The following is a 23,997-nucleotide window of genomic DNA, read 5'->3' as shown; positions in this document are numbered from 1 at the left end:
CAGTAAATGCGATGAATCCGATTTCTACTGTTTTGCAATGTAGTCCTTAAAGTCCATAAAGAATAAAACTGGAATCAAATCAAGCCCTTAAAAGCTTTGAATCTTCACTTTTCCTTGCACAGCTTCATCTTGCACAACCCAAAGTAGGTCAAATGCTATGTTTCTTGATGTGAATGTGATACTGCTACAGTGCTCCAGTGCTTTTCCAAGCCTAATTTTTCCAGCACACAATGGAACAAAACATCAAACCAAGGAGACCTGTAGCCTCGCACTCAGGATTCTCAAATCTGCCAAAGGGGTGAAGTTAAATATACAAACAAGGGTGATATTGTGTTTCATTCCAAAGAGAACTGAACACTGAATGGAATATGCAGCCCAGTAAGCGCACAGCAAAGAGGGGTGGTGATGTGCAGGAAGATGCAGTCTATTACTCATGCTGGAGGGTCAAACCCACACACTGGGCTTCATAAGGGAAACACAACGTCCCACAAGGAAAAGTTAACCACATATGGCTCAACCTCAGCCTGTCAGGATGTAATTCTCTCATCAAAAGTTAAATCTATAAAGCCTGATCAGGGATGCTGTGGTGCAATTATAGTGAATCTTTAAATAAGATGTTTAAGATGCAATCATCATAAACTAAAGGCGTAGCTGCAGAAACTGACACGAAAAGTGACATAAAATTAAATGTCACTGGGAAAGGACAAAATAAACACCAAAGCAATGGCACTTAAAAAGGCATTCTGACTTAACAGATTCTAACTAAATGAACAATTAAACTATATTAAATTGTTTTTAAAACGTTTAGCTTTCAAAAAATATAGTCCCATATATTTTTTAAGTTTGGAATAATTATGTTTCAACTAGACTACATGCTGCTATAATACTAAACCATAATTATCCTGCTGATACATAATCGTATTTCATTGATAAAGTGAAAACTCACGACGATCCATCTGCAGTGTCTTTTGCTTTGAGGTCTCAAAAAAAGAAGCTCGATTCGCAAAACTCCCAAAAATATTCGAAAAACCAAGAAATACCCACCACACGGCCAAAACTTGTACGAAACGGTTTAGTTAAAGTGTAGTCTCTCTTGAAAACAAACTTTTAGACGCTACTAGCACAACAGCAAAATAGCTCATGAAAAAGAATAACAAATTTAAGTATCTTTATGCGAGTCTTTATTAATTATCTGCGTCAAAATACAGCATGCATTTACGTCAAAAAACGAACGGGCATTGCCTTAAAATGCTACGAATTGACAGCAGCTACACACAGATTCCTGGACGGGACAGCACGATAAAACTTACACAGCTTCCTCTAACGGTTTAAAGCTACAACCTCTGACACACAAGAACAGCTACACATTTTACTGAACAGACACCTCCGAGATGAAGCAGACGGAGCACAGTACCTTTGCTGTTGTGTTCAGGCAGGCGGCTGAAAGCGAAAGAATTTGTGAAGCCGACTACTGCGGTGATGAATGGATGCTGCTGCCTAGCAACCGAACGACCAATTAAATAAATGCATTTTTTTATTTTTATCAGAGCAAAGCATATTGTACACACGCAGCATGTCCTTAAGTCTTCAAATCTGTCACAATTCAGACATCTGTAATTAACTTGCTTCATTGTAATTCATAATTACATATACATGTGTAGTGTCCAGTACAGAAATGGAAATAAGAAACATATTTACATACAACTTTAATCCTTTATTTGTTAAAATTGTGCGATTGCAGCCCAGTATTCCATAGCTTTATTTAGGCAGAAACCAGATTGTCAGTCCTGTATTTCATGTTTACACACTTTGTCTGCACAGCAGCAACACCCCCTGTCAAAAGTTTTAGTACATATTCTTATTCAAATGAATGAGAAAGCGTCCTAAAACTTTTGACAGGGGGTGTACATCTACAGCACCCTCTTGTGAGCTCAACAGGGAAGTGCTCCCTCTGCTGAACAGAAAGTGTCCTGTGAAGAGAATTGTGCGGAATCTTCTCAGACAAAACATAAAATTTATGTATAAAGGATAACCTCAGGCTATCTCAAGTGTTTGCCAGTCCTAAAATATGAAATCCCATCAGTCACTCAAGAGAGTACAGTTCTCATCCTCCAATTCTCTCATCTTATGATAGACATGTCATCCAGGAATGGTGTCTTCATGCAGCCTGTGCAAAGCTGATCCATCCACAGAGGGGCTTCGTGTTGCAGAGGGGTGCGACGGGGGTAGAAAATGTACGATTGGTCATAATTCAAAAGGCAGCTAAGATTGGTCATGTAGATGTCTGAGAAACGGCTCAGACGCCTGGAGAAGTAGGTGGGGTTGTGACATGTTCGGAAAATGCTGCCAAACTGAGGATTGAACAGGTTCTTTGTCATCACCCTGGGGTGTTAAAATAAAAAAAATAAAAAAAACAACACAAAGTTAGTGTCACCTTAAGTGGATCTGCATTCATATAAGTTGTGAAAGAGGCTGCAGCTCAGTCAAACTAGACAGACCACTGAGTTCACTGAGTTGAAGGATTAAGATAATGGGACACACCTGAGTTCTTCTCTTTCCTTCTGCCATTCCTGAAAAACCTCTTTAGACTCTGTGCCTCGGTGCGTCTAAGATAATGATTAACAGCGTGATCAAGTTTAGGTCTACATATACACAAAGGCACATGAAGACAAAAAAAATCTGATCCTCAGTTTCCAAGTTAAAAAAAAACACGCATAACTTGTATTCTTTGCTTTGAATCAGATTGAAAAAGTTGCATCTTTGCATTTCAGTCACACTAACCAACCACAAGAAAAGAGCAGCTTGTAAATAGAAGTTAATGCACTACCCGACAGCTTGGAAACTGGAAAACTTTTTCCATAACGTTTTGAGGTCATATCAGTTAAGAACTAAGGCAAACAGCTTAAATTGTAGGTTGAGGGTGGTTAAACAATCAAAGGATTAACTTCGTACCTGCAGACGTTCCATCAAGCCCGTTAAAGCCTGCAGCCAGGTGAGGCTCAGGGCGTATTTGTGGGTGCTCACCACTTTGGTTTCGTGCTCCAGCTCAGGTACGATGGCTCCTGTACGCCAGCCATGTCGCAACATAAGGTCCTGCAAACAATGGCACAGTTGATTTGGACAAGTTGTAGCAGCTACAAAGAATTCTCGTGTCCTGCAGGGATCCGTAGACATTAATCTTTATTTAACAGAGGAACAATACAGCAAAACATCTGGCTCTTAAAGTGGGATACATAATAACAATTTAGCAGAAAAAAAAAAAATCAGGGTGAATGTCTTCATTTTATGAGTGAAACTGTGGCTTGATGGATTATAAAGTGTTGCTGCTGCTTTGAATTTCTAATTTGCTTTAAACTTACAAACCCAGTAGATTTTCAGGAAGAAGTCAGTAGCTGGTAGTACCTCGAGTAAAAATCTCACACTGTGAAGCAGCTTTTAGCCGCCATGTTGTACATGACAATTAACCGGTCACTTGTCCTATTGCAACTTTGTCCTCCACTTAATTCAAGGCATCATGTCTCCATTGATTGCATACATTCTTATCAATTTAACCCGCTGAACCCCAAAGCATGTCAGCAGCTTTAAAAGGAATATCGATCATCTTCAAAAAATACACTTTTCAGAGTCAGAAACCTGAAAAAGAATTTTTAAGGCTTTTATCTTTCCGACCACCTTTAAACTAGTTTGACTTGAAGATCTGTTGGGGAAAATTAACCAAAACAAAGCTTACAATATTTTTCTTTCCATAAAGAGCAATATGCTCAACATGTCTCTTTCAAAGGTTTGCCAAAAATACATTTACCAGTTCTGTGCTTCTTGGCATAAGCAAGAAGAAATTCACTCAGATTCACACAGCTGCAACTAACAGTCACGTAACAATTCAGAGACTATTCAGCTGAAATAGGCTGATCTGCAAGCTATGTTTACACGTAGGTTAGAAGGCACATTTAGAAACAAATTTAAAATGAAAGCAGTAGAATATCTACAGCTTGTATAGTAACATTTTTTCTAATATTGGTGACACTTGTGGAACATGTTTACTTTTCAAATTTCAATAAATAATCAAAGAAATTCCACCTTTGGTTTGTTTCTCTCATGATTTTTTTGCAATGGTACTTCGCCATACTGCCTAACAGACTTCTGGCAATGGTAGCTTTGCTTCCATACAGGTGCAGAATTTAATAAAGCAGTAGAGTTTTAGTCTGCAGTGAGGTACATACAAAAGTGATTAAAAAAAACCCAGAAAGTGCTTGAGATTCAGAGGGTTAAATCTCACTATTTTAATTGCGATTGCCTTATGAAACACTTTGACTGCATATGTTTGAAATATCCAGCACAAGCTACCATGCCTTGCTTTCCTTGCTAATTGGACACTAAACAAAAAAAAATCTGTTTTTAGTTGATGTGTTTCCAAAGCCTTTACAGTGCCCAGTAATCTAAACCCAGCCATCCATCATCTATACTCCGCTTAATCCTCATTAGGTTCATGGGGGGCTGGAGTCTATCCCAGCTAACTTGGAGTGAAGGCAGGGGACACCCTAAACAGGTCACCAGTCTATCACAGGGCTGCACAGACACAATCACACGTATGGACAATTTAGAATTACCAATTAGCCTCAGCATGTTTATGGACTGTGGGAGGAAGTCAGAGTACCCTGTGAGAGACATGCAAACTCAATGCAGAAAGATCCCCGGCCGAGCTGCAAACTGAGGATCCTCCAGCTGTGAGGCGACCGTGCTAACACTCAGGCACTGTGCAGCCCTTAGTCTGATCCCTTCATTCTGTATTTCAGGCAGATTGTATTTAGCTGCCATCTAGTGTTAGAAATGTTCACTGTGAAGCCTTCTCTGTCCACACCCAAATGCCACGCTGGACTTCCAGACTCGTGCTATAGATGAGACAGTGGGCATCTGGTAGTGTGTGCAACTATAGATGGGAAATCATGAAGTCACAACATTAATTTAATAATGACAAGGCCGAAAAACAGCATTTCCTGTAAAAAAAAAAAAAAAAAAAAAACCCACACTCTTACTTTGCTTTATTCTAAGCTGAGAAACATCCGATAATTTAAATAAGAAAATCATTTTAATTACTAAAACAGTCATCCATATTACGGATCCTTTTCTACTTACAGCCAAGTCACTATAAAGATGGTCTCCAAAGTAAAGAACCTTTGATCCTCGCCAGTGAGTCAGTCTAAGAAAGTCAAACAAGTTTCCCTGAAAAAAAAAGAAAGAACAAGTAAAAACAAGTAGCATTTACAACACGTAAAGACTCAACAAGAAAGAGAAGTCCAACTAACTAGATGACCAGGGTTAGTTTTAAAGGGAGTTAAACGGCCTGAAGTATAACTGACCTGTTTGTAAATTTGTCCTTTTTCCAGACTGGTAATCTTCTCCCAACGAAGGGCTCCATTATCATCCAGGCGTCTGAAAGGTCTGCAAGAGCAACAATTGTGAAGAATACTTCTAAGATCACTGTCTGAAATTAGAAACTGAAGCGATTTTATCATGTCTGATGAGAAGGTCATGCACAATGTTCACCAGATCGAGTTACGGCAAATAGTCGCTCACTTGATACAGTCAGTGAAGAAATGAGGTTTGTCCGCCTGCACGATGACAACATCAAAGAAGTCCCTCCAGTTCTTTCCCACCATGTGCCTCATTCCTTTATCCCTGCACACAGAAAAAAAAAACTCAATGTAATAATTTGCAACAGATTATTGAGTCAAAGTGAACTACTGCAGACATGGAGCTCTAATAACCAACACTTACACAAAGCTGAAGGGACTGTTAGTAATGAGGAACAGTTTCTTTCCGTGAGTGACCAGTCGATGCAAAACGGCATCCGTCTCTTCTCCTCTCAGAATGAAGTTATCTGTAACACAAAGGAAAACAACCCAGTAACACACAGTAGCGCTAATGTCAGCACATGTACAGGCTTCAAGCAAAAATGACAAAGGATTTCTTACCGAGATCTTGCATGACCCATTTGTACATGTAGCCTTTGAGGTGAACCATGCCGACTGCTTCCTGAGGATTAAATATAAAGGTGGTAATGTTTTTCACAACATGTTAAACAGTTACAGCATGATGCCTGTAATCCAGATTGAGTATTTGCTACTGGGAGACAAGTCAAAGCCACTGTTACAAAGGAAGAAAAGGTCCAGTTATTTTTGTACACGTTAAAGATCTGCAACTTAAAGTCCTCACCAAAAGTAGTTGCTCTTTCTGTCACTCATTTACATCACTATGTAACACATTTTCATAACACTGGTCTAGTTTGGCCTTCAGGTGAAGAATGAGCAGCTTCCTCCCAGTCCCCCATTATTTCTTCAATAAAGCCATTTCTGCTAAAGCTTTATCTCTGCCCATTTTTATATCTACGCATCTCTACATTTTACAGCCAGCTGACTAGTTACAGCAGACCGAGTTATTCAAGAGCAAAGCCTTAAAGAGACAAGAGCTAAAAGTAAGCATTTTAGATGAAGGTTAAAAGGAGGTTCTTCAGAAATTAACCAAATTTCAATTGTATTTTTGAGTTTAACATTCAAACATGTTTTTGCAGGCCCCAAAAATAAAACCACAAACCTGTAAATGTGCAAAGTATGAGCTCTTGAAGAACCTATGAGTTTGCATGCATGTTTGTTGTTAAAGAAATGGGTGCTGTAACTGAAAACGCTCACACCTCAAAACAAAAGGCCAAGCAGTTATTGTTCTTTGCTCTACCCAGATGAGTTCACTGCCAACATTACTACACTCAGCAGATTCCTGAGCCTCCAACAGAAGAATCACAGAACATGAGAACAGTCAAACACACTGGATCAATACGTTTCTCAGTGTGACCTACAGGGTGAGGCCTGAACTGAAAACACAGGTTAACATTTAATACAGCAAGTCATGGGGAAAACTCACAGAGACGTCCTTGAAGAGGTGAACCGGATCATAGTCAATGCCATTGGTGATGAAGAAATCATTTGCCACAGCCAGGAGAGTCATCTCAGGAATAGAGAAGATGTCCATGAACTGCTTCACCTTCGGCCCCTGTGTCAAGAATGTATGTTAATGCCTGATAATCACTTCTGTTCACTCAAAGGTCATTTGAATGACTTCCAAATCACAGTATGAACCATTTTCTACACAACCACTGCCAACTAAGAGGCCTCCCTGAAGAGAGCCAATTCCCTGAAGGAGCTTAGAGCCACACCAAAACTATGTAGTGTAGGAATGTTTTTCAGGGAGGATTAGGAAAAGGCAAGAGGGAAACTTCCTGCTGCAGGGAGGCACTTAGAAGACCTGGAAACTATTTCAGCCTCATTCCAAAGATCGGAGTCCAAACAGCTCCTAATTGGTAAACATGTCACTTTAACTTCTGGAACTGACAGACTTGATAAAGACTTGTACTTTCTGTGACCAATTGAGTGCATCCTTGTAGAAAATCAGAACTAAAAACAAAACAAAAGAGGTTGGACACAGAGTTCTTATGGTCAGCTTTTAGGGACTGGAACACTGCCTTCCAGCTGATTCATGACGACAACAGAACAGATAAGATTACAAAATTCACCATTGGGACTTGTGTAATAACCAAGTCATGCAAAGCCTGACATTTTGAATCTGTCGACAGCACCGGATTAAACCCTCATCTTGTTGCTTGCCAGTGGCCCAATCAGATTATTATATTCTGTTGAGCCTGCAGTCCTAAAAGGGACTTTCACATCTGTGCCAAACCAAATGCATGTTTCATAGAAATTAAAGTACAATAAGTATAAGAAATGTTAGGTTGGTATTCTACTTAACCAATGTGCCTGATTGAGAATCTCCAGTTGTATTTATTTAACTGTACACAACTCAAAAGCAAGCCTCCTCCTCACCTTTCCATAGAAACCACTGTCCTGCTGCAGGGGCACGTGGAAGGTGCCCCCATACAGCTGAAGAACCTCGTCGTCGGATACTGGCCTCAAACCCCTGAGAACAAACATGAATTAATGCACTAAAGCTAAAAAGCGCACAGAGCATTACATAATCTAATGTATAATCTAGTGGTGCAACGGATCACTCAACTCACGGATTGGATCAGTCCTCGGATCAAGAGTCACGGATCAGATCATTTTTGGGATCAGCATGTCTATGACATATACACATATGTCTATGTGATCACCCCTTCCTCCCCCCAGACGAAAATATTCGGAGCTCATCTCTTCCCTTTGCCTTCGGCCCACTTCGGCTCCTCTGTTCGTGTTTGTAAACACCACCCGAATGGCCAGGTGGCTGCCGACTCTGAAGTCACGCTTCACTTCGTTGCATAAACACAAGACAAGATGCTGAAGACCTCCGCTGTTTGGGAATCTCCCCCGTCGGACATTATGGGACGGAACGAATATTCGGATATTCGTCTTTAATAGAGCCCAAATATTCGGAGGCCAGAAACCACTATTCGGGCGAGCCCTACTCGCCATGTCTGCTCTCTTCGCCACAAGCTACGTGCGGACAGAGCACAACCTTTTTTTTTCCCCCAGAAATTGATCAGCGGGTCATGTGTGTGCCGAACCGATGACGTCGATCCGAACGGATCACGGATCAGTGATGATCCGTTGCACCACTACTATAATCAGACAACAGAAGGGATGCAGACCCCACATGGTGTTTAATCTGACAACAACGCTCACTAAATTATAACGTATTTAAGAAAAGGCATAAAAAAAGAAAGAGTTTTTGGTCTTTGGACTGCTTGTAGAGTTGTCACTCACCACAGCAAAACAAGCTAGTCTCAAAATCAGCTGAAGCTAACCTAAGTAAAATTCTTTACATTGTCCAGCATACGTCACATGAGTTCACATGCAGATTCAAACCCCGTTCAGTGCTTGTTTTTGTACATCTTGTGACTTCAATCCAGAGGCCTGTAGAATGACCCCAATCAAACACAATGCCACATTGAGGCTCACAGGGTATCCTTATCAAAGCCTCTTTTCAGATGTCACACACTGACCATCTATTTCATGAGCCAAAGGATCAAACTGAACTACATGACAGTTTATTAGTATGGTCGTGATTCTCCTAAATAGATAATCACATTCATGTGACGTGTATCGATTCAAACTAGCAGATTGTTCACTAAAATGCATTTAAGTGTGCTCGAAAGTGACATTCGCACTTTGTAACCACCTTAAACATCTTACCGATATACTGTTCCTGGCTCAATGTAATGGAAGGCATCTATCTTCATCAGAAGGCCCTGCAGAAAGGAGGAAATGGGTTTCACTTGGAATCATCTGTTCTGGAAATGTTAAGATTTCTATCTTAAAATAGGGTTATAAAAGAACATACCTTCTGGATGTCATAGTGAAGACCCCGAGTTGCAAAATTTTGGATGTAGTCATATTTGTGGATGTCCTCTGGATACTGTCAACCAAGAGGACAAAGTGGATAAAATAACCTGAATTTAAAAGTAGCTGTATTGCCAAGACATTTGAGACAACTACTATAAAACACACCTTGAAGTGTTCGATCAGAAAGCGTTTTGCTGTGTTGTAGATCATTATGTTGAGGGCGTCTGAGTACAGAGCCAGGGTGTAGTCATAGTCAAAGCCATAGATGTCCACTTCAGCCAAGTTTACCTCGTTGTTAGCATAGATGGCGGCAGAGTTCAGAGACTTACATGCACCTGGTGGGATCAGGTCTGATCCAGGAAGAAAAGATGAGAAACTATATTTAAACCAAACAATCAGATCAAATCAGACAGGAGAGGATGATTCAGCGAGAACAAAACTTATCCTACCCTAATTGAGATAAGATAGGATTAGAGCATTTACATAACCTGACTCATGTTTTAATGTAAAATAAATCTGTATTATACTCTTAATTAAGCATGCTGATTACACCCTTCTGCAGAGCAGAAAGAAATAACTCTACCGTTGTTTGCAATCCAGTGTGACTGGCAAGCCCACCGGAGGTTGCGTAACTTGAGGTTCTAAGATGTCAACTTATACGTGACTCAACTTATTGAACCCAAAAAGAACATCGAGTACAGAACATCTCATGAATTCAACTTGCACGTGCACAGAGATAAAGGAGGCATTATGTCTTGCAGCAGAGCTTATCTGCATTATCTTTTTTCAAATCTACCACCGTGTAGTGTAAGCGCAGCCACACTGCTACCACACGCACACAGATTAAACAGTTTACATTTGGTTTCCGAGTCAGTCTCTAATGCCCTGGCTGGAATAGGCACACAGAACTGTGTTACTGTTGACCTATGTGAGAAAGTAGGCCATGGCGTTTGTCCTGGGACAGTTGAATGAGGGCTGCAGCTGGGCAGCAGACATGCATCCACCGAACATGAGGCCACTTCCCCCCAGGCCTATCCATTACTGAAAACACCTTTCTACCATGCCGAGTGGGGAAAAAAAACACAGATCTACGAAATCAAAATTCTAACCAGGAGTCCATCAGGGGCTTAAAGTAAAACCTGGCAAGTCAAGAATTTGTGGTTTGCACAGAGAGCAAAAACTTTGCATGTCAACACTAAAGACCAAATGCACATCGATCAAACAGGAAAACTGATGCGTTGTGATGGAATGCAATGAAGCACTCCTCTGAATATTCAAACTTCCTTAGTTTTCTGTCAGCTATGCACATTTGCAAATTAATATTTTACATTAAAATTAAATTAATCAGTCTAATAATAAATAAAAGCAGTTACACTTCAGTGAAATGCTGCTTTCATGTTATTGCATCACTAATAAATTCTTAGAATCAAGCTGAAGAGCCACTAAATGCAGAATTCAATTTAAGATTCTCCTGAGTACTTTCAAGTCTCTCCATGCACCGCACTTCATCTCAGAAGTTTTGACACTTTATTCTGCACTTGGAACCAGATCACAGAATCAAAAAAGTTCTACAATCCAGTCTTAAAATAGAAGTTTCTACTTATTTCCACCGTTTTAGCCCATTACTGTCAGAAGAGTCCAGCTTCGGTACAAAAGGTTTCGGTTTAAAGTATTTTAATGTTTTTACCGTCTTCTGTCAATGCTTTATTCCAACCTTTTCTCTGTATTTAATGTTTTGTAAATACAATTTTGAAGAAAGGTGCAATGGAAATAATGTATAATATTATTGTGCTGCATAACATGCTCCTTTACCAATGACAACTTGATGATTTCACTTCTAGTTAACAAAGATGTGGAATTCAGGGTTTTTAGTTGTAAGTAGAAGTAATCAAGCTGTTTGTTTACGGATGCTTCTTACTGCATAACATAAGGCTGGGCCGTGGACAAAATAAACGACTGGCATGCAAATGTTTTTAGAGCAAACATGCATGGCGGAGGCCCACTTTGACTCTAATGCAGTTTCAACATTTGCATTGCAGCTCCTGCATTGTGATTGAAATGTTATGTGTCAGAAGGGCTTCATTTCATTCATGGAAGTTACATTTTAATGACCATGATGCATAGAAAAATGGCAAAAAAGATAATGTCTGTAACCCACGTTAATTATAGCCAGGTTTCAGAGATAATGTTATGCTGATGAGTAAATGTGCTGCCTGATTACACTGTAAATCGCAAACTTTTCTTTAGTCACAATGGGGAGAAATGCTCCATTTTCACAAAGACATGCCAGAGCTATCACCACAGATGTGCATTTCCCCATATGACTGCCTGACTCAGACAAAAGCACACAGAAAAGCAGTTCAACCAGATAACAGTCAGGTTTTGGCAGAACATTTGAATCCGTTTTCACTTACTGTTGCTGAATGCCAACATATACAATCACATGCGATCATACAAAAACTGCAAAACATATGTCAGCCGCCTGCATGCAGAGACTGCAAAACCAGACAATACAGTCCAGTTTCCAAATAAAAACAAAAATAGGAGACCTGTCAAACAAATAGAGTCGTAACATCAGAACAGAACTAGAATGCTGACCAGTAAATGTGATGCCTGGATACACTAAACTACATACAATTCTCTGATTACAATTATTCTGTTAGAAGAAATGTAAAAAGTCTGACAAAATCTCATGGAGATGAGTTATAACTGGACCTTTTTGCAAAACATTTCAATCTGTTTTCACTTATTGCAGCTGATGGCCAAAATAACCAATCATATGCAATAACGTGAAAACTTTAAAACATGTTTCAGTCCTATGCAGAAACTGCAAACAGAGCATTCTTTATTTTATATATAAAAAACATCTGTAACAATAATACTACACATACAGCCTAAACATCAGACTATCACAACAATACTGATCAGCAAATGTGATGCCTGATTACACTAAAGTACAAACAGTTTTGGTCACAATTATTTGTTTACAAATGCTAAACTTCTGCATTTGCACATAATGGCTGCTTAAGGTAGATAAAATCTCACGGAGACGAGTTTAAACTGGACTTTATGGCAAAATCCCTCAATCTGTTTACATTTATTCTGGTCAAATGCCAACATATGTAACCACAACACAACTGAACCCCTCACGTTTCCGTCACAGGCAGGACTGTGTGTTCTCTGCAGTTTTCTCGGGGTTGTTGTCAAGGCCAAATAAAGGAACTGCAGAACAACTTGTCCAGACTTCTCCTTATTGACTTTTTCTAACCGCTGGCTGTTGGGTAAATTTTCGCCTAAAATGCGTTCGGCACAGAGGGAAGCAGTGGGCATTAATGAGATATATGTGCGATTTGGCCACTTGAAAAGCGGATGAACAAAATCCTCCAAAGTACAAAATGTCTTCAGTGTCAAACGGATCAACACGAAGTGACGTGAGGGGGTAAAGTCAGAACAAAAGAAGGGGGGGGGACGCTGGTCTTACCGTGCACCAGCCGCTTCATGTCATTGTACCGAGCCCACAAGTAGGTTCTCTCGTTTGCGGTTGCAGCGTCGGAGGTGAACGACCGTTTCTTCACACCGGGGACACCCGGAGCACCCACCGGCTCCGGGGGTCTCTTCTTGTCCGCGGCTGTGCGCATGTGAGGTGGCTCGCTGGGTGGGGGCGCGTCACCAGTCGGCCTGTCCGAAGGGTGTCCATGACTTTCCCCCTGCTGCCTGTCTGCAAGCAACGAGCAGGAGGTGGAGAGTCCGTTCACTTTAGGGGACCTGGCAACAGGAGGAGTCCCGTTTCCCCTCGCTAGTATTGTGCGGGTCAAAGCGCTTCCCACGGTCTTCAGAGACATTTCTGCCACGCGATGTAAACACGTCGACAAAGCGCGGCTTCTGCTGGAAAGGGACGAAAACAGATCCCTTTATGTGGCCCCGCCCCGAGCGGCCTCCCTCCGCTTAAAACGTGAAGCCAATCATGACTTCAGAGTGATTTATTGCTTCGATAGAGCACACATGAGGTAACTCTGTTTACTTTAGGTTTTCCGCAACCAGTCAGGGGTTTCCCCTCTTTGAGTGTTTTATTTCATTGTAGGTAAATATCCACAATACCAGCCAAAGGTTTGGGCACACGTTCTCATTCAATGTTTTTCTCCATTTTCATGAAACACTACTGCAGTGTTCTGATGTCATTTAAACCATTATGTAGGGCTATTTACAGATGGTTTTCAATCTGTTTTAATGGGTCAAGTACAATATGAAAGCAATTCTTAAGATTTGTTTTGATTTATCATCAGCTAGGTTGCACTGACATCAACCAAATTGTGACTGATGTGTTGTCTATTAGAAAGTGCACCGTTTTGCCATGATTGAACCCGTGTCTGATTGAAGTTATGTGTGATAAAACACTACTATATGACTCTAAATGGAGTTTAAAACAATCTCTAAGAATTATTTGCACTGTGATGTGATCCCATGTAACAGGGTCAATTATACATTAATATATGTGTGTGTATATGGAATACAGTATATTGTACTTTAGTTATTGTGATAATTACACAAAATCTGTGTCTGTGGATTTGTTTTTGTTTGTTTTTGTTTCAGTTAATGCCTGACTAGTTGAGCCTCCTTGTCAGTAAGCGGAACTTTGGTTCGGTTTGTATTACTACAGCCACATTCTATGTAGCACTGCCCTCTATAAGTGGCGTTTTCGCGCCGATTTTCTCCCCTTTTGACATGAATCTCTGTGGGAGAGGTAAGCGGTTTTGCTATCCGGTGAAATTCCTGTTCTAGCAAGCTAAAACTTGTCACATGATGCTTACTTTGTTGTCATTTGATCTGTGTAGGGGCATGTGTTGTGGCGATCAATGACGGGAGGATTTTGTGTTAATATTTTCATGTCAGGTATGTCATTTTCTGTTTGAAAAACTTAACGTTGCGCCCTTTTGACATGAATCTCTGTGGGAGAGGGGCATGTGTTGTGGCGATCAATGACGGGAGGATTTTGTGTTAATATTTTCATGTCAGGAGCCGGAAAATAAATGGAGACTGCCTCCAAAAAGATGCACGCCTGAGTCTTGCCTAACACAACGCAGAGACAGAAACGAACCGGTCACACCCATTCACTTCTTCTTTTCCTTTCGGCTTTTCCCTTCAGGGGTCACCACAGCGAATCAGTTGCCTCCATCTAACCCTGTCTTCTGCATCCTCTTCTCTCTCACCAACTACCTTCATGTCCTCTTTAACCACATCCATAAACCTCCTCTTCGGTCTTCCTCTAGGCCTCCTGCCTGGCAGTGGGAAACTCAGCATCCTTCTTCCAATATATTCACTGTCTCTCCTCTGGACATGTCTGAACCATCTCAGTCTGGCCTCTGACTTTATCTCCAAAGCCTCTAACATGTGCTGTCCCTCTGATGTACTCATTCCTGATCCTATGTGATCCCATTCACTGTTGTCTTAAATGCAACACACCAAGTTTGACTGTTATTCATCCTGTTGGTTATGTAGCATGTTTTTATTTCTCTTGTGGACAGATTTCAAATATTCTTCCAATATTAGATAATTTGGTTAGCCAGATTAATGTATTTTATTTACATTGTAGATTTTCACTGAAGGCATTGCACTTGGGGATACATTCAAAGTTTTTGCAATTTTCCCGACTGAGTGACTTTCAGTTCTTAAAGTAATGATGGACTGTGGTTTCTCTTTACTTACCTGATTAGTTCTTACTATAATAGTTGTCAGATAGGGCTGCAAACTGTGTACCAGCCTGACTTCTGCACAATACAACTGATGGTCCCAACCTCATTAAGAAGGCAAGAAATTCCACAAATTAACCGTGACAAGGCACATCTGTGAAATGAAAACCATTTCAGGTGTCTACCTCATGAAGCTCATCAAGATAATGCCAAGAAAGTTCAAAGCAGAATCTAAAATATACAACATGTTCTGACTTTTTAGCTTACTACATAATTCCAGATGTGTTCATTCACAGTTTTGATGCCTTCAGTGAGATTCTACAATGAAAACAGTCATGAAAATAAAGAAAAAACATTCAGTGAGAAGGTATGTCCAAACTTTTGACTAGTAGTGTATATATGCAAATTAATAGAAATGCAGTGCCTACTAGAAAAACAGCAAGATAAGGCTGAAATAAGACGAGAATAGAAAATTATAAAGTAATACTAGCAATTATTATGAGTTGGTAGTATTGTCATATATTAATTGCACACAAAAATGAAATATTGAACATGAGATTAAAGTTTTACAAAAAAAAATGAAATGCTGCACAAGAAACTTAAATATCATCAAAGTCAACTTTATTGTTTATTCTGTCATATGTACAGGACAAAGACAGGATTAAAATGTTGTTTCTCCCAGACTCCAGTCTGAACATGCAAGGCACAGTAGAAAAAATGTAAAAAGATGAAGACAGTAAGAAACAAGCACTAAGACACAAAGATGTATACGTGCAAACACCATACATGGAAATATAATACTGTACATGAAATTAAAAATATTGCACTAGAAAATTAAGTACATATGAATTATGCATTGAAGTGAAAACTGATATTGATATTATTGTGCTTTTAGTGTCCAATGTTTCAGCTGTCATTACTGCAGAAAAGCTAGGTGTTTTTGCAGATATGATCATCATCATTGTTAAGAATTCTTCAAGTTACTGTTTTGTATTCGTGCTTTTATTTTTGGAAGAGGCGCTCTTATTGTTTGATTGTGTAACCAGTTCCTTCCTGTTTCACGAGTGCAGCTGTCAACGTGTTCACCACAAACATTGTGACGTTTTTTGTGGGCGGGGCTTATGCTGGAGGCAAAAGCGGAGCGAGAAGTCAAGCGGGACTGGGAGTGTATAGTTTGCGCTGCAAACTCGATCATTTTTAACCCGTAAAACTTCAGTGTACCGCCGGCGGTACACTTACTAATTTGCATAGGAATTTAAAGAATGTCCGAAGGCTGCAAACGCGATTATATAAACATTATACGCCGATGGCAAGCTTAGATTCTCATGAATCCGCCGGTATAAACCACTTTCAGATGTGATTACCACAGCGGGTAATATAAACACATTTGTCCGACAAACAACGAATATCCATCCATCCTTTCTCTATACACGGCTTCAACGTACACAGCGCGACTCACATTTCCGGGTTCATTATTACACACAGATGAAAACATTCCACAAAAAACGGCCATAATCCAACCTTGGACATCCAGACGACACAAGCCAGTAAACTATTTTGTCCAAAACATGTCTTGAAGTCGGTATAAAATCCACGAATCGGTCGTTTTCAAGGAAATGCACCTCGCGATGCGCGTCCAATATTCCCTGTATTTCTCGTCATATTTAACGGGTTATTGTTTTTGATTGTATTTTTTTCTGTGTCTTGTTGTGTCCTTGTTCTTATGGTGTGTGTATTTGGACCCAGTGTCTGGAATAAAGCTGAATTGAATTGAATTGAATATTTTTATTTACAAATAGAATATCAGCGATTTTTTTGTACTGAAATTGGCTGGAATTGACTGCAGCTGATCGTCTCTGTCCAGTCTTTTCGCCTCAGTGCATTTAACCACAACTGTCTTCTTTCCCTCTGAGCACGAGTGTTAGGTGGAATCCTATAAAACTTTAATTTGCGTTCGCCAATGTCATTCCTCCTATTCTGGCATCCAAAAACACAGCAGGACGACATTTTAGAAAAGTTGATAGAGCCTAGTCCCTCAGTCTTTCGCCTTTCGGTCACGGCCGCAGGCTGCCTCTTTTGCCTCCAGCTAAAGCTGTGACGTCATTCGTGACGTGGGTCATTAAAGGGTCTATAGATATGAAGAGAATGAACTAGCTTAGTGTCTCCGTAGGCACGCCGCTCTGAGGGGTATAACTCCAGTGAAAGGCGTGTCGTATCCACTCTTCATGTCTATGGTGTTCACCATAGATATATACATATCTATGGTGAACACCATAGACATGAAGAGTAGATACGACACGCCCCTCAGAGCGGCGTGGGCGTGCCTACGGAGACACTAAGCTCGTTCTCTGTCTACTTTTTTTTTTTTTTTTTACTCCATGTAGGTTTCCCAAAGACTATGGGTTGAGGAAGAAGTGGGAAGCAGCTCTGAGGAGAGAAGGCTTTGCTGCCACTATATAGCAGTCTAGCGAGATATATAAATATAATTAATATTAATAACAATTGTGTTGTTTATTGTAATTGTGTTGTTTATTGTAAATGCAAATAAACTCTATCCTGTTCAAGTCTAGTTCCTTGTTATATGTATATAACAGCCTAGACAGATATATATATATATATATATATATATTAATACGAGATAACATTACATTTTCAATTAAATATTTTGATCTCAAAACATTTTCTACATATCTAAGTATTTACATTTACATATGTAATGGCTGAACTGAAAAGATTTCCTGGCCTCTGGACCTAAATAATAAGATAACTAAAATTGCAAGCTGCATTTGTAGGAAGCCTTTTTCTGTGTTTTTTTTTTCAGATCAAATATTCTGTATCAATAGCACATGTTTTGACGCTGACAATAAAGTAGACCACACGAAATCGGTTGAGAAATGAGCAAATTATGATTTATTTTCAATGTACATACATTGCTTTGAATGGGAACTTTTCCCCCTCCAAGATGGCCGCCACATAGGCACATCGATTAGCCGGCTGCTACAGCGCACTGGCGTATCTACTCTTCATATCTATGATTGTAGCAGTCACTGACGATAAAATGCTGCTCAAGTTGCTGCTGCTGATGATGCTGATGTAAATGCTGCTGCTGCTCTGCATACAGTAAACAGTGAAACGGCCCTCTAATGTCTCATGTGCTCTCTGACCGGAGCCCTGCAGTGGTCAGTTAGATTTGAAATCAGCGGTCATAACTCCTCAACAGTCATCATAATTACCACATGTATACAATGCTTTTTTAACCCATAAGAACCCACAGTGACACTAGTGTAATAACAAGCACTTTGAGTGCCCTAGTCTCTTCCTTGTAAAATTTTATGCCTGACCTTAACTCATTAAGTCCTTTAAGGAAAATGGGTCTGGGTTCTTATGGGTTAAAAACAAAGTTCTGCTGAGTTCTTTGACAGACAAAACAAGGCAAAATCATCTACAATGAAGTAGAAATAAGAAGATGAAACAAATAAGAAAGAAAGAAAAAACTTTCAAATCCCTTTGGTCATTATCTTAACCAATAAAAAACTCGTGTCTGTCTGTTGACGCTCCATATTTAAAAGTGTTTTTCAATTTAAAAAATAATCCCCTCCTGGTTTAAAATGGTTTAGATCTTCAATACTGCCTCCTTTAATATGTGCAGATTCAGATCTATGAAGTCCCCGTCATTATCTCCACTCACACTTATGTACTCACTGCAGCTCGAGCACATCAGCTCGCCTGCAACTCTGTTCAAACACTGTAAAACTGGTCTATGGCACAAAATGGTAATCTGGTGTAATTCAGTCACACATGTTAGAACCAGAAGAAGAAGAAGAGTACATGCAGTTTGACAGGATTGGTTACTTGAGTTTGCTACACATGAAACAGAAATCTAAGTTTGTGTTTTTGGATGTTTAAATTAGTAAACTGTAGCTTCATAGTGGAAATATTCAGCCATGGCTTATTTTGTTGATAATGTGACTTCCAGCCTATAAAAGCATACCATATGAACAAGGTAAAAATGTGGTTTTCATCAGTTGCGGTATTTCATAAGCAAAGAAGACCAGAAGGGGCCCCACCTGAGGATCTAAGGCTGCCAGCTGGTTCAAAAGGGCTCAGTATTTCTGCTATGTAGCTTGGGGCCAGACCCAGATGTGCTTTAACTGATCAGCAAAATCTTAAAATCAATTGCAAAACAAACATTGCGGAAATAGAGAGACATGAGGAAATGGGTGATGTCATGCAGTCTGACAAAATGACCCATAGAAATGATTTATTGGTCCCTAATTAAATCTAAAGGAACTTCTTTAAGGGCTGCACAGTGGTGTAGTGGTTAGCACTTCAGCCTTGCAGCAAGAAGATCTCCAGTTCAAATCTCGGCCTGGGTCTGGGATCTTTCTGCACGGAGTTTACATGTTCTCCCTGCGGGTACTCCGGCTTCCTCCCACAGTCCAAAAATATGCTGAGGTTAACTGGTTACTCTAAATTGCCCGTAGGTGTGAATGTGAGTGTGATTGTGTGTCTGTATATGTAGCCCTGCGACAGACTGGCGACCTGTCCAGGGTGTCCCCTGCCTTCGCCCAAGTCAGCTGGGATAGGCTTCAGCACCCCCTGTGACCCTAGTGAGGATAAAGTGGTGTATAGAGAATGGATGGATGAAACTTCATTAATGTTGTTAACGTCAAAGTATGTAAGAAATGTTAACAAAATGTATCAAGCTGTGTGGCCTTATATACTAGGTTTGTACTTCTACATTTGCATGTTATGTTTGCACTTCATTTATTTTATTTCTTAAAGGGATTGCATGTTCTTTGGGAAAGTTTTAATTTGGGAGGTACTTTGTAACTGAAGCTGTAAGATAAATGACTCACAATAAAATTTGCTTCTGTGTGCTTTCCCTGTGCTGACTCACACATTCTGTGACGTCCAATTTAATTCTCTGAGGAATGCTGTGTAGCAACACTGTGCAGAGGGAGTTAAAGCAGCGACAACCTGGTTCACAGCGAAGCTCAGACTGCTGAGGTTGGAAAAATAAGCAGTGTTCAAGAGAGGGGACAAATCCAGGAAGCTAATTACAGGTTTAGCAAGGCGGTGAGAGCGGCCAAACAATGTAAACGACAACTCTCTGCTTTGTTTTGCAGACAATCGATAGAGATCAACGGCTTCAGAATTAAATCCCTCAACTCCATTAAAATCAAGCTTGTGGGCATTGGCCTGAATGAGCTCTATTGTTGATCTGAAGCACAAAGGAGCAGTCTTGACACCATGTCTTCTGATTCTCGCCATCTTCTCCAGCGTGGGGTGCTGTTCATCCTCCAGCTCAGAGGCTCCTCCCTTCTTTACTATAACTACTATTTGTTCCACCGTCGAGACGGACAACAGGCTGCTCAAAAGTGAGAAGAGGTAGAACCAGACAATCTGTCTCTGCCTTCAAACTCTGCCGATCTGTTATCTCTGCTGTCTAAAGACATCTTTAAAAGTCCACTGAAGACCTGCCACATGTCAGCCTGCCTCGAAGCCTCGACTATCATCCCCATCCCCCAACACAAAGACCACGGGACTTGGCAACTACTTGCTGACCTCTGTTCTAATGATTTCAATAGAGGGCTTCAGTTGTTCACCTCAAAGAAATCAATGGCCCAGAGGGGGTCCACCCTATGGTTCTCCTATAGAGCCAGCAAGCCTGGCCCTTATGTTTTCTACTGCATCCCGCAGCCACTTGTCCCTTCAGGAACCTACGGTACAATCCTGTTTGTGGACTTAAGCTACACCTGCAACTATAATCACTCCCTTCTCCCCCAATGAGTCCAGCTTTTCTTGTATATCATCATTCGGTCTGTTGTTGCTACTGCAGAGGTCAAGAGCAGACTGCAGTGTATCATTTACTCTGCTGAGAAGCTGCAATCTGCCCTTAAAAGAGGTCGAGACTGCAGTTCATCAAGACACAAACCACACACTGCTGACATAAGTTTTAAAAGCTGTTGCTTGTGAATGCAGAGTGACAACTGATAATTAGTTTTTGGCATCACAGAACCTAAACTCAACCTGGGCAAGGCTCCCCTGTTGCTATGGAACTTTTTAACAACCAGATAAGATTTTTTTTAAAAACCCATACTCATCAGCCATCATTGATCTAACTCTGGGAGGTAGATCAGAGGATTTAGCTGAAGCTGAAGTGAATGTAATCTGACCTTAATAAAAGAGAAAAGAAGCAAAAATCATTTTATGTGCAAGAGGAATACTTAGTAAATATCTGATATTAATATATTTCTCTTAGTTATTTCTAACTAAAAACAAAATAAACATTTGTATAAGCACTAAAAGTTAACAGCAAATAAAACTAAATGTTTCTGACTAAATCAAGTAAATATGACTTCATGCTACTCCTCATGGATCCACTTGGATCAAATAATACAGGAACTGATAAGTTTAAAAGTACTGCTTTGGTTCAAGTGCAGTAATAAAACCTGTTTCTCCTGCAGCTGCAGTCCAAGATTATACCTATTTCTTCTGCTTGTTTGCATAACAAGGCATCACTCCACTTTCAGATTCATAAGATGGAAAATCTCTATGTTCAGTTTGATCTGTCTTTTCTGTGTAGCAACATGTGCATCACAGACTTCGGTTTGCCAAAACATGTTCTCTAAATCAACAACTATTTTTATTTATCTTAGCTTTTCATGAAGAGATTTAGAGCATGTCAAACTTGTTCAGCAGGCTGGTCTCAGTCACGACACAAGCTCTGTTCGTAAATACTGAGCTGCAAAATATGTGGCGTCATGCCTGAGTAAATAATCCACAAGAGATTAAGAAGCTTGATAGTCTGATGACGCCAAGTAGCTCTGACTCGGGGACTTTCATTTGGGGCTTTAATTTTTGCTGTAAAAAAAAAAATTCTGAATTAATTTTGTATTTTGATACATCTAGGTAATTCTTTCCTTTTGTTTTACTGTTTTTTATGCATCATTTTGCTGTTGTTTTTAAGTTACTCTTGCAAAAGATGGTTCTTGTTCTTTTGGACTGCCGTTTTTATTAGCTTGTTGGTACTCCTCTTCATGAGGTAATTTATCTGCAGTAAATTATTATTTTTAGTTTTTGAATTTAACAAATTGCAAACCATAGCCACAAGACTATGTCCAGATTCCTGCCTCCACCCCCAACCCCCATCCTGCCTTGTCTCATCTGTCACGCTTAGTTTCCCAAAAACAGAAATTTTGTTATTAGTCACGCTGGTGACTGCGTCAGCTCCATCTGACCTCAGACTCAGTGGTTGTTTTAAATGAAGACAAAAACTGTTTGAAAAGATTTTAGAATGAGCACTTATCATCACACCCCAACAATTGTGGAATATAACAAAGGACATTTACCAGTATTGCACTTAAGACCAAATTATAGGTATTTTTTACACAAAGTTGTCCACTTTACTCAACTTTCTATTCCTGCTCTACTATATCTGAGAGGTAACTATCATACTTTTACTCCACTATATTTATCTGACAGATTTATCAGTTTTGTGAATCTTTCATTTTTCAGACGCTTCCTGTCCAGTAAAGCAGTGGTTCTCAACCCTGTTCCTCAGGACCCCATGTCCTGCATGTTTTAGATGCTTCCCTGCTCCAACACACCTGACTCAAATGATCAGCTCGTTATCAGGCTTCTGCAGAGGCTTGATAACGAGCTGATCATTTGAATCAGGTGTGTTGGAGCAGGGAAGCATCTAAAACATGCAGGACAGTGGGTCCTGAGGAACAGGGTTGAGAACCACTGCAGTAAAGAACAATTATCTCTAAATCTTTCAGTTTTAAATGTTCGTGATGAATAGAAAGATTAAGTGTTCCTGTATGCGCTGAGAAAATTCTCCTGAACCTTTATCTGAATAAACTATTCAGTAACCCTCTTGGATGTGCTGGAAAATCCCCACAAAGCCCTTTCTGTCCAACTTCATGAAATGTTGACCTTGTAAAGATGTGGTTCTTAGAGCACAGAACGCTTCAACATGTGATGGCCTCATCAAGCAAAGCTGGAGATTGAACTGCCCGGCAGTATATACATGTGGTTTAAATTAGCTCAACCTTAAACCTGCAGGAAAATAAAATAAACAGGAATGGAGCAGCAGTATGAACAAATCATGTACAATAGGAAAACACTGACATCTAGTTTTTATATCTCTAGCAAATTTTACTAATAATACATACTTTACTGAAGTAATGTTGTGAATATAGGACTTTTACTTGTAGTGGAGCATTTTCACATTGTGGTTCTTGGATCTGAATATTTCTTGTGTGTACCACAACCCAGCCATAAGAATTAACCACAAAATAATGGCCCGATATATATCCCATATCATAAACAGATAGCATTCATGTATTCAGTTATACCTGATTAGGGATAGATTGATTATCCATTTTTAAGATTATCATTGTCAGTGTATCAGTCTGCAGTGATTATTGATGAACTAAATGCACTATCTCAGGTCTGATGCAGCCATCCGTCTCTATCTGACGTCACTCTGTGGACTCACAAATGCCTCTTAATAAGAAACCGCTAGTACTGAACAAGAAACAAGAAAATCAGGAAATCAGCTTCTCTCACTGTGGCTAAGGTTATGCTAACGGCTCGTAACAAATTACCCTGAAACAGAGTGTAGAAAACAACAATTAATAATGCATTAAGATATGGAACCTAGTGGGTAGTAAAAGTGATAGAACAGTAAAAGATGTAACTACAGAAGACAGATTGATCAATCTCAGTCGATCCCACATAAAGAGAGGAGAGCGTCCTAATTTAATCACTCCTGTTTCTATTTTACATATTCAGTTTTTGTCACTCTTACTAATGAAGAAGCCTAGTTGTGAATGACACATTCCTGCCATCACATGCTGTTAAAACTTTACATTTAATGTGTACCAGTTCCAAATATCAGCCTTTCTTGATTATCAATAAAAAGCATCCCTGTATCTGCCAAATACTGTTTAAACTCAAGACAATGATCAGCA

General features: G+C 39.9%; 2 protein-coding genes and 1 long non-coding RNA gene across 3 annotated transcripts in view; 1 reads left to right on the top strand and 2 right to left on the bottom strand.

The window, feature by feature from the left end:
• The window catches only part of LOC110945773 (rap1 GTPase-activating protein 1-like), a 62,608-nt gene extending 61,129 nt beyond the window's left edge, over positions 1 to 1,479 (bottom strand). Inside the window, exon 1 of the mRNA XM_051949065.1 lies at positions 1,415 to 1,479. The gene's annotated coding sequence lies outside the window, so the exon portion shown is untranslated. The remainder of the gene's footprint in view (positions 1 to 1,414) is intronic.
• nt5dc2 (5'-nucleotidase domain containing 2) lies at positions 1,165 to 13,242 on the bottom strand. Its single transcript, XM_022187444.2, has 14 exons — positions 12,808 to 13,242; positions 9,492 to 9,676; positions 9,325 to 9,399; positions 9,177 to 9,232; positions 7,872 to 7,965; positions 6,916 to 7,044; positions 5,973 to 6,033; positions 5,776 to 5,878; positions 5,575 to 5,676; positions 5,358 to 5,439; positions 5,134 to 5,220; positions 2,953 to 3,093; positions 2,542 to 2,606; positions 1,165 to 2,382 (listed from the first exon to the last, which is right to left on the bottom strand). The coding sequence occupies exons 1-14, from the start codon at positions 13,166 to 13,168 to the stop codon at positions 2,121 to 2,123; spliced, it is 1,803 nt and encodes a 600-aa protein (XP_022043136.2). The 5' UTR covers positions 13,169 to 13,242; the 3' UTR covers positions 1,165 to 2,120.
• A 13-nt stretch (positions 13,243 to 13,255) lies between these two features.
• Positions 13,256 to 16,788, top strand: LOC127534304 (uncharacterized). The gene is made up of 2 exons (XR_007942328.1): positions 13,256 to 14,216; positions 14,340 to 16,788. It is a non-coding gene; the product is annotated as an uncharacterized LOC127534304 (long non-coding RNA).
• Positions 16,789 to 23,997: the final 7,209 nt, after the last annotated feature.

This window comes from Acanthochromis polyacanthus, chromosome 6 (assembly GCF_021347895.1).
Source record: "Acanthochromis polyacanthus isolate Apoly-LR-REF ecotype Palm Island chromosome 6, KAUST_Apoly_ChrSc, whole genome shotgun sequence".
NCBI lineage: Eukaryota > Metazoa > Chordata > Actinopteri > Pomacentridae > Acanthochromis > Acanthochromis polyacanthus.
Note: the sequence above shows the minus strand (reverse complement) of the source record. Positions and strands in the feature narration are given on the sequence as shown.

Excerpts from the sequence above, each read along its gene's own strand:
- nt5dc2 (XM_022187444.2), bottom strand. The coding sequence starts at position 13,168 with ATGTCTCTGAAGACCGTGGGAAGCGCTTTGACCCGCACAATACTAGCG. Across the intron at positions 9,233-9,324 it reads TTCACTATGACATCCAGAAG|GGCCTTCTGATGAAGATAGA; the intron begins GTATGTTCTTTT and ends TCCTTTCTGCAG. Across the intron at positions 5,221-5,357 it reads AAGGACAAATTTACAAACAG|GGAAACTTGTTTGACTTTCT; the intron begins GTCAGTTATACT and ends TTTTTTTTTCAG.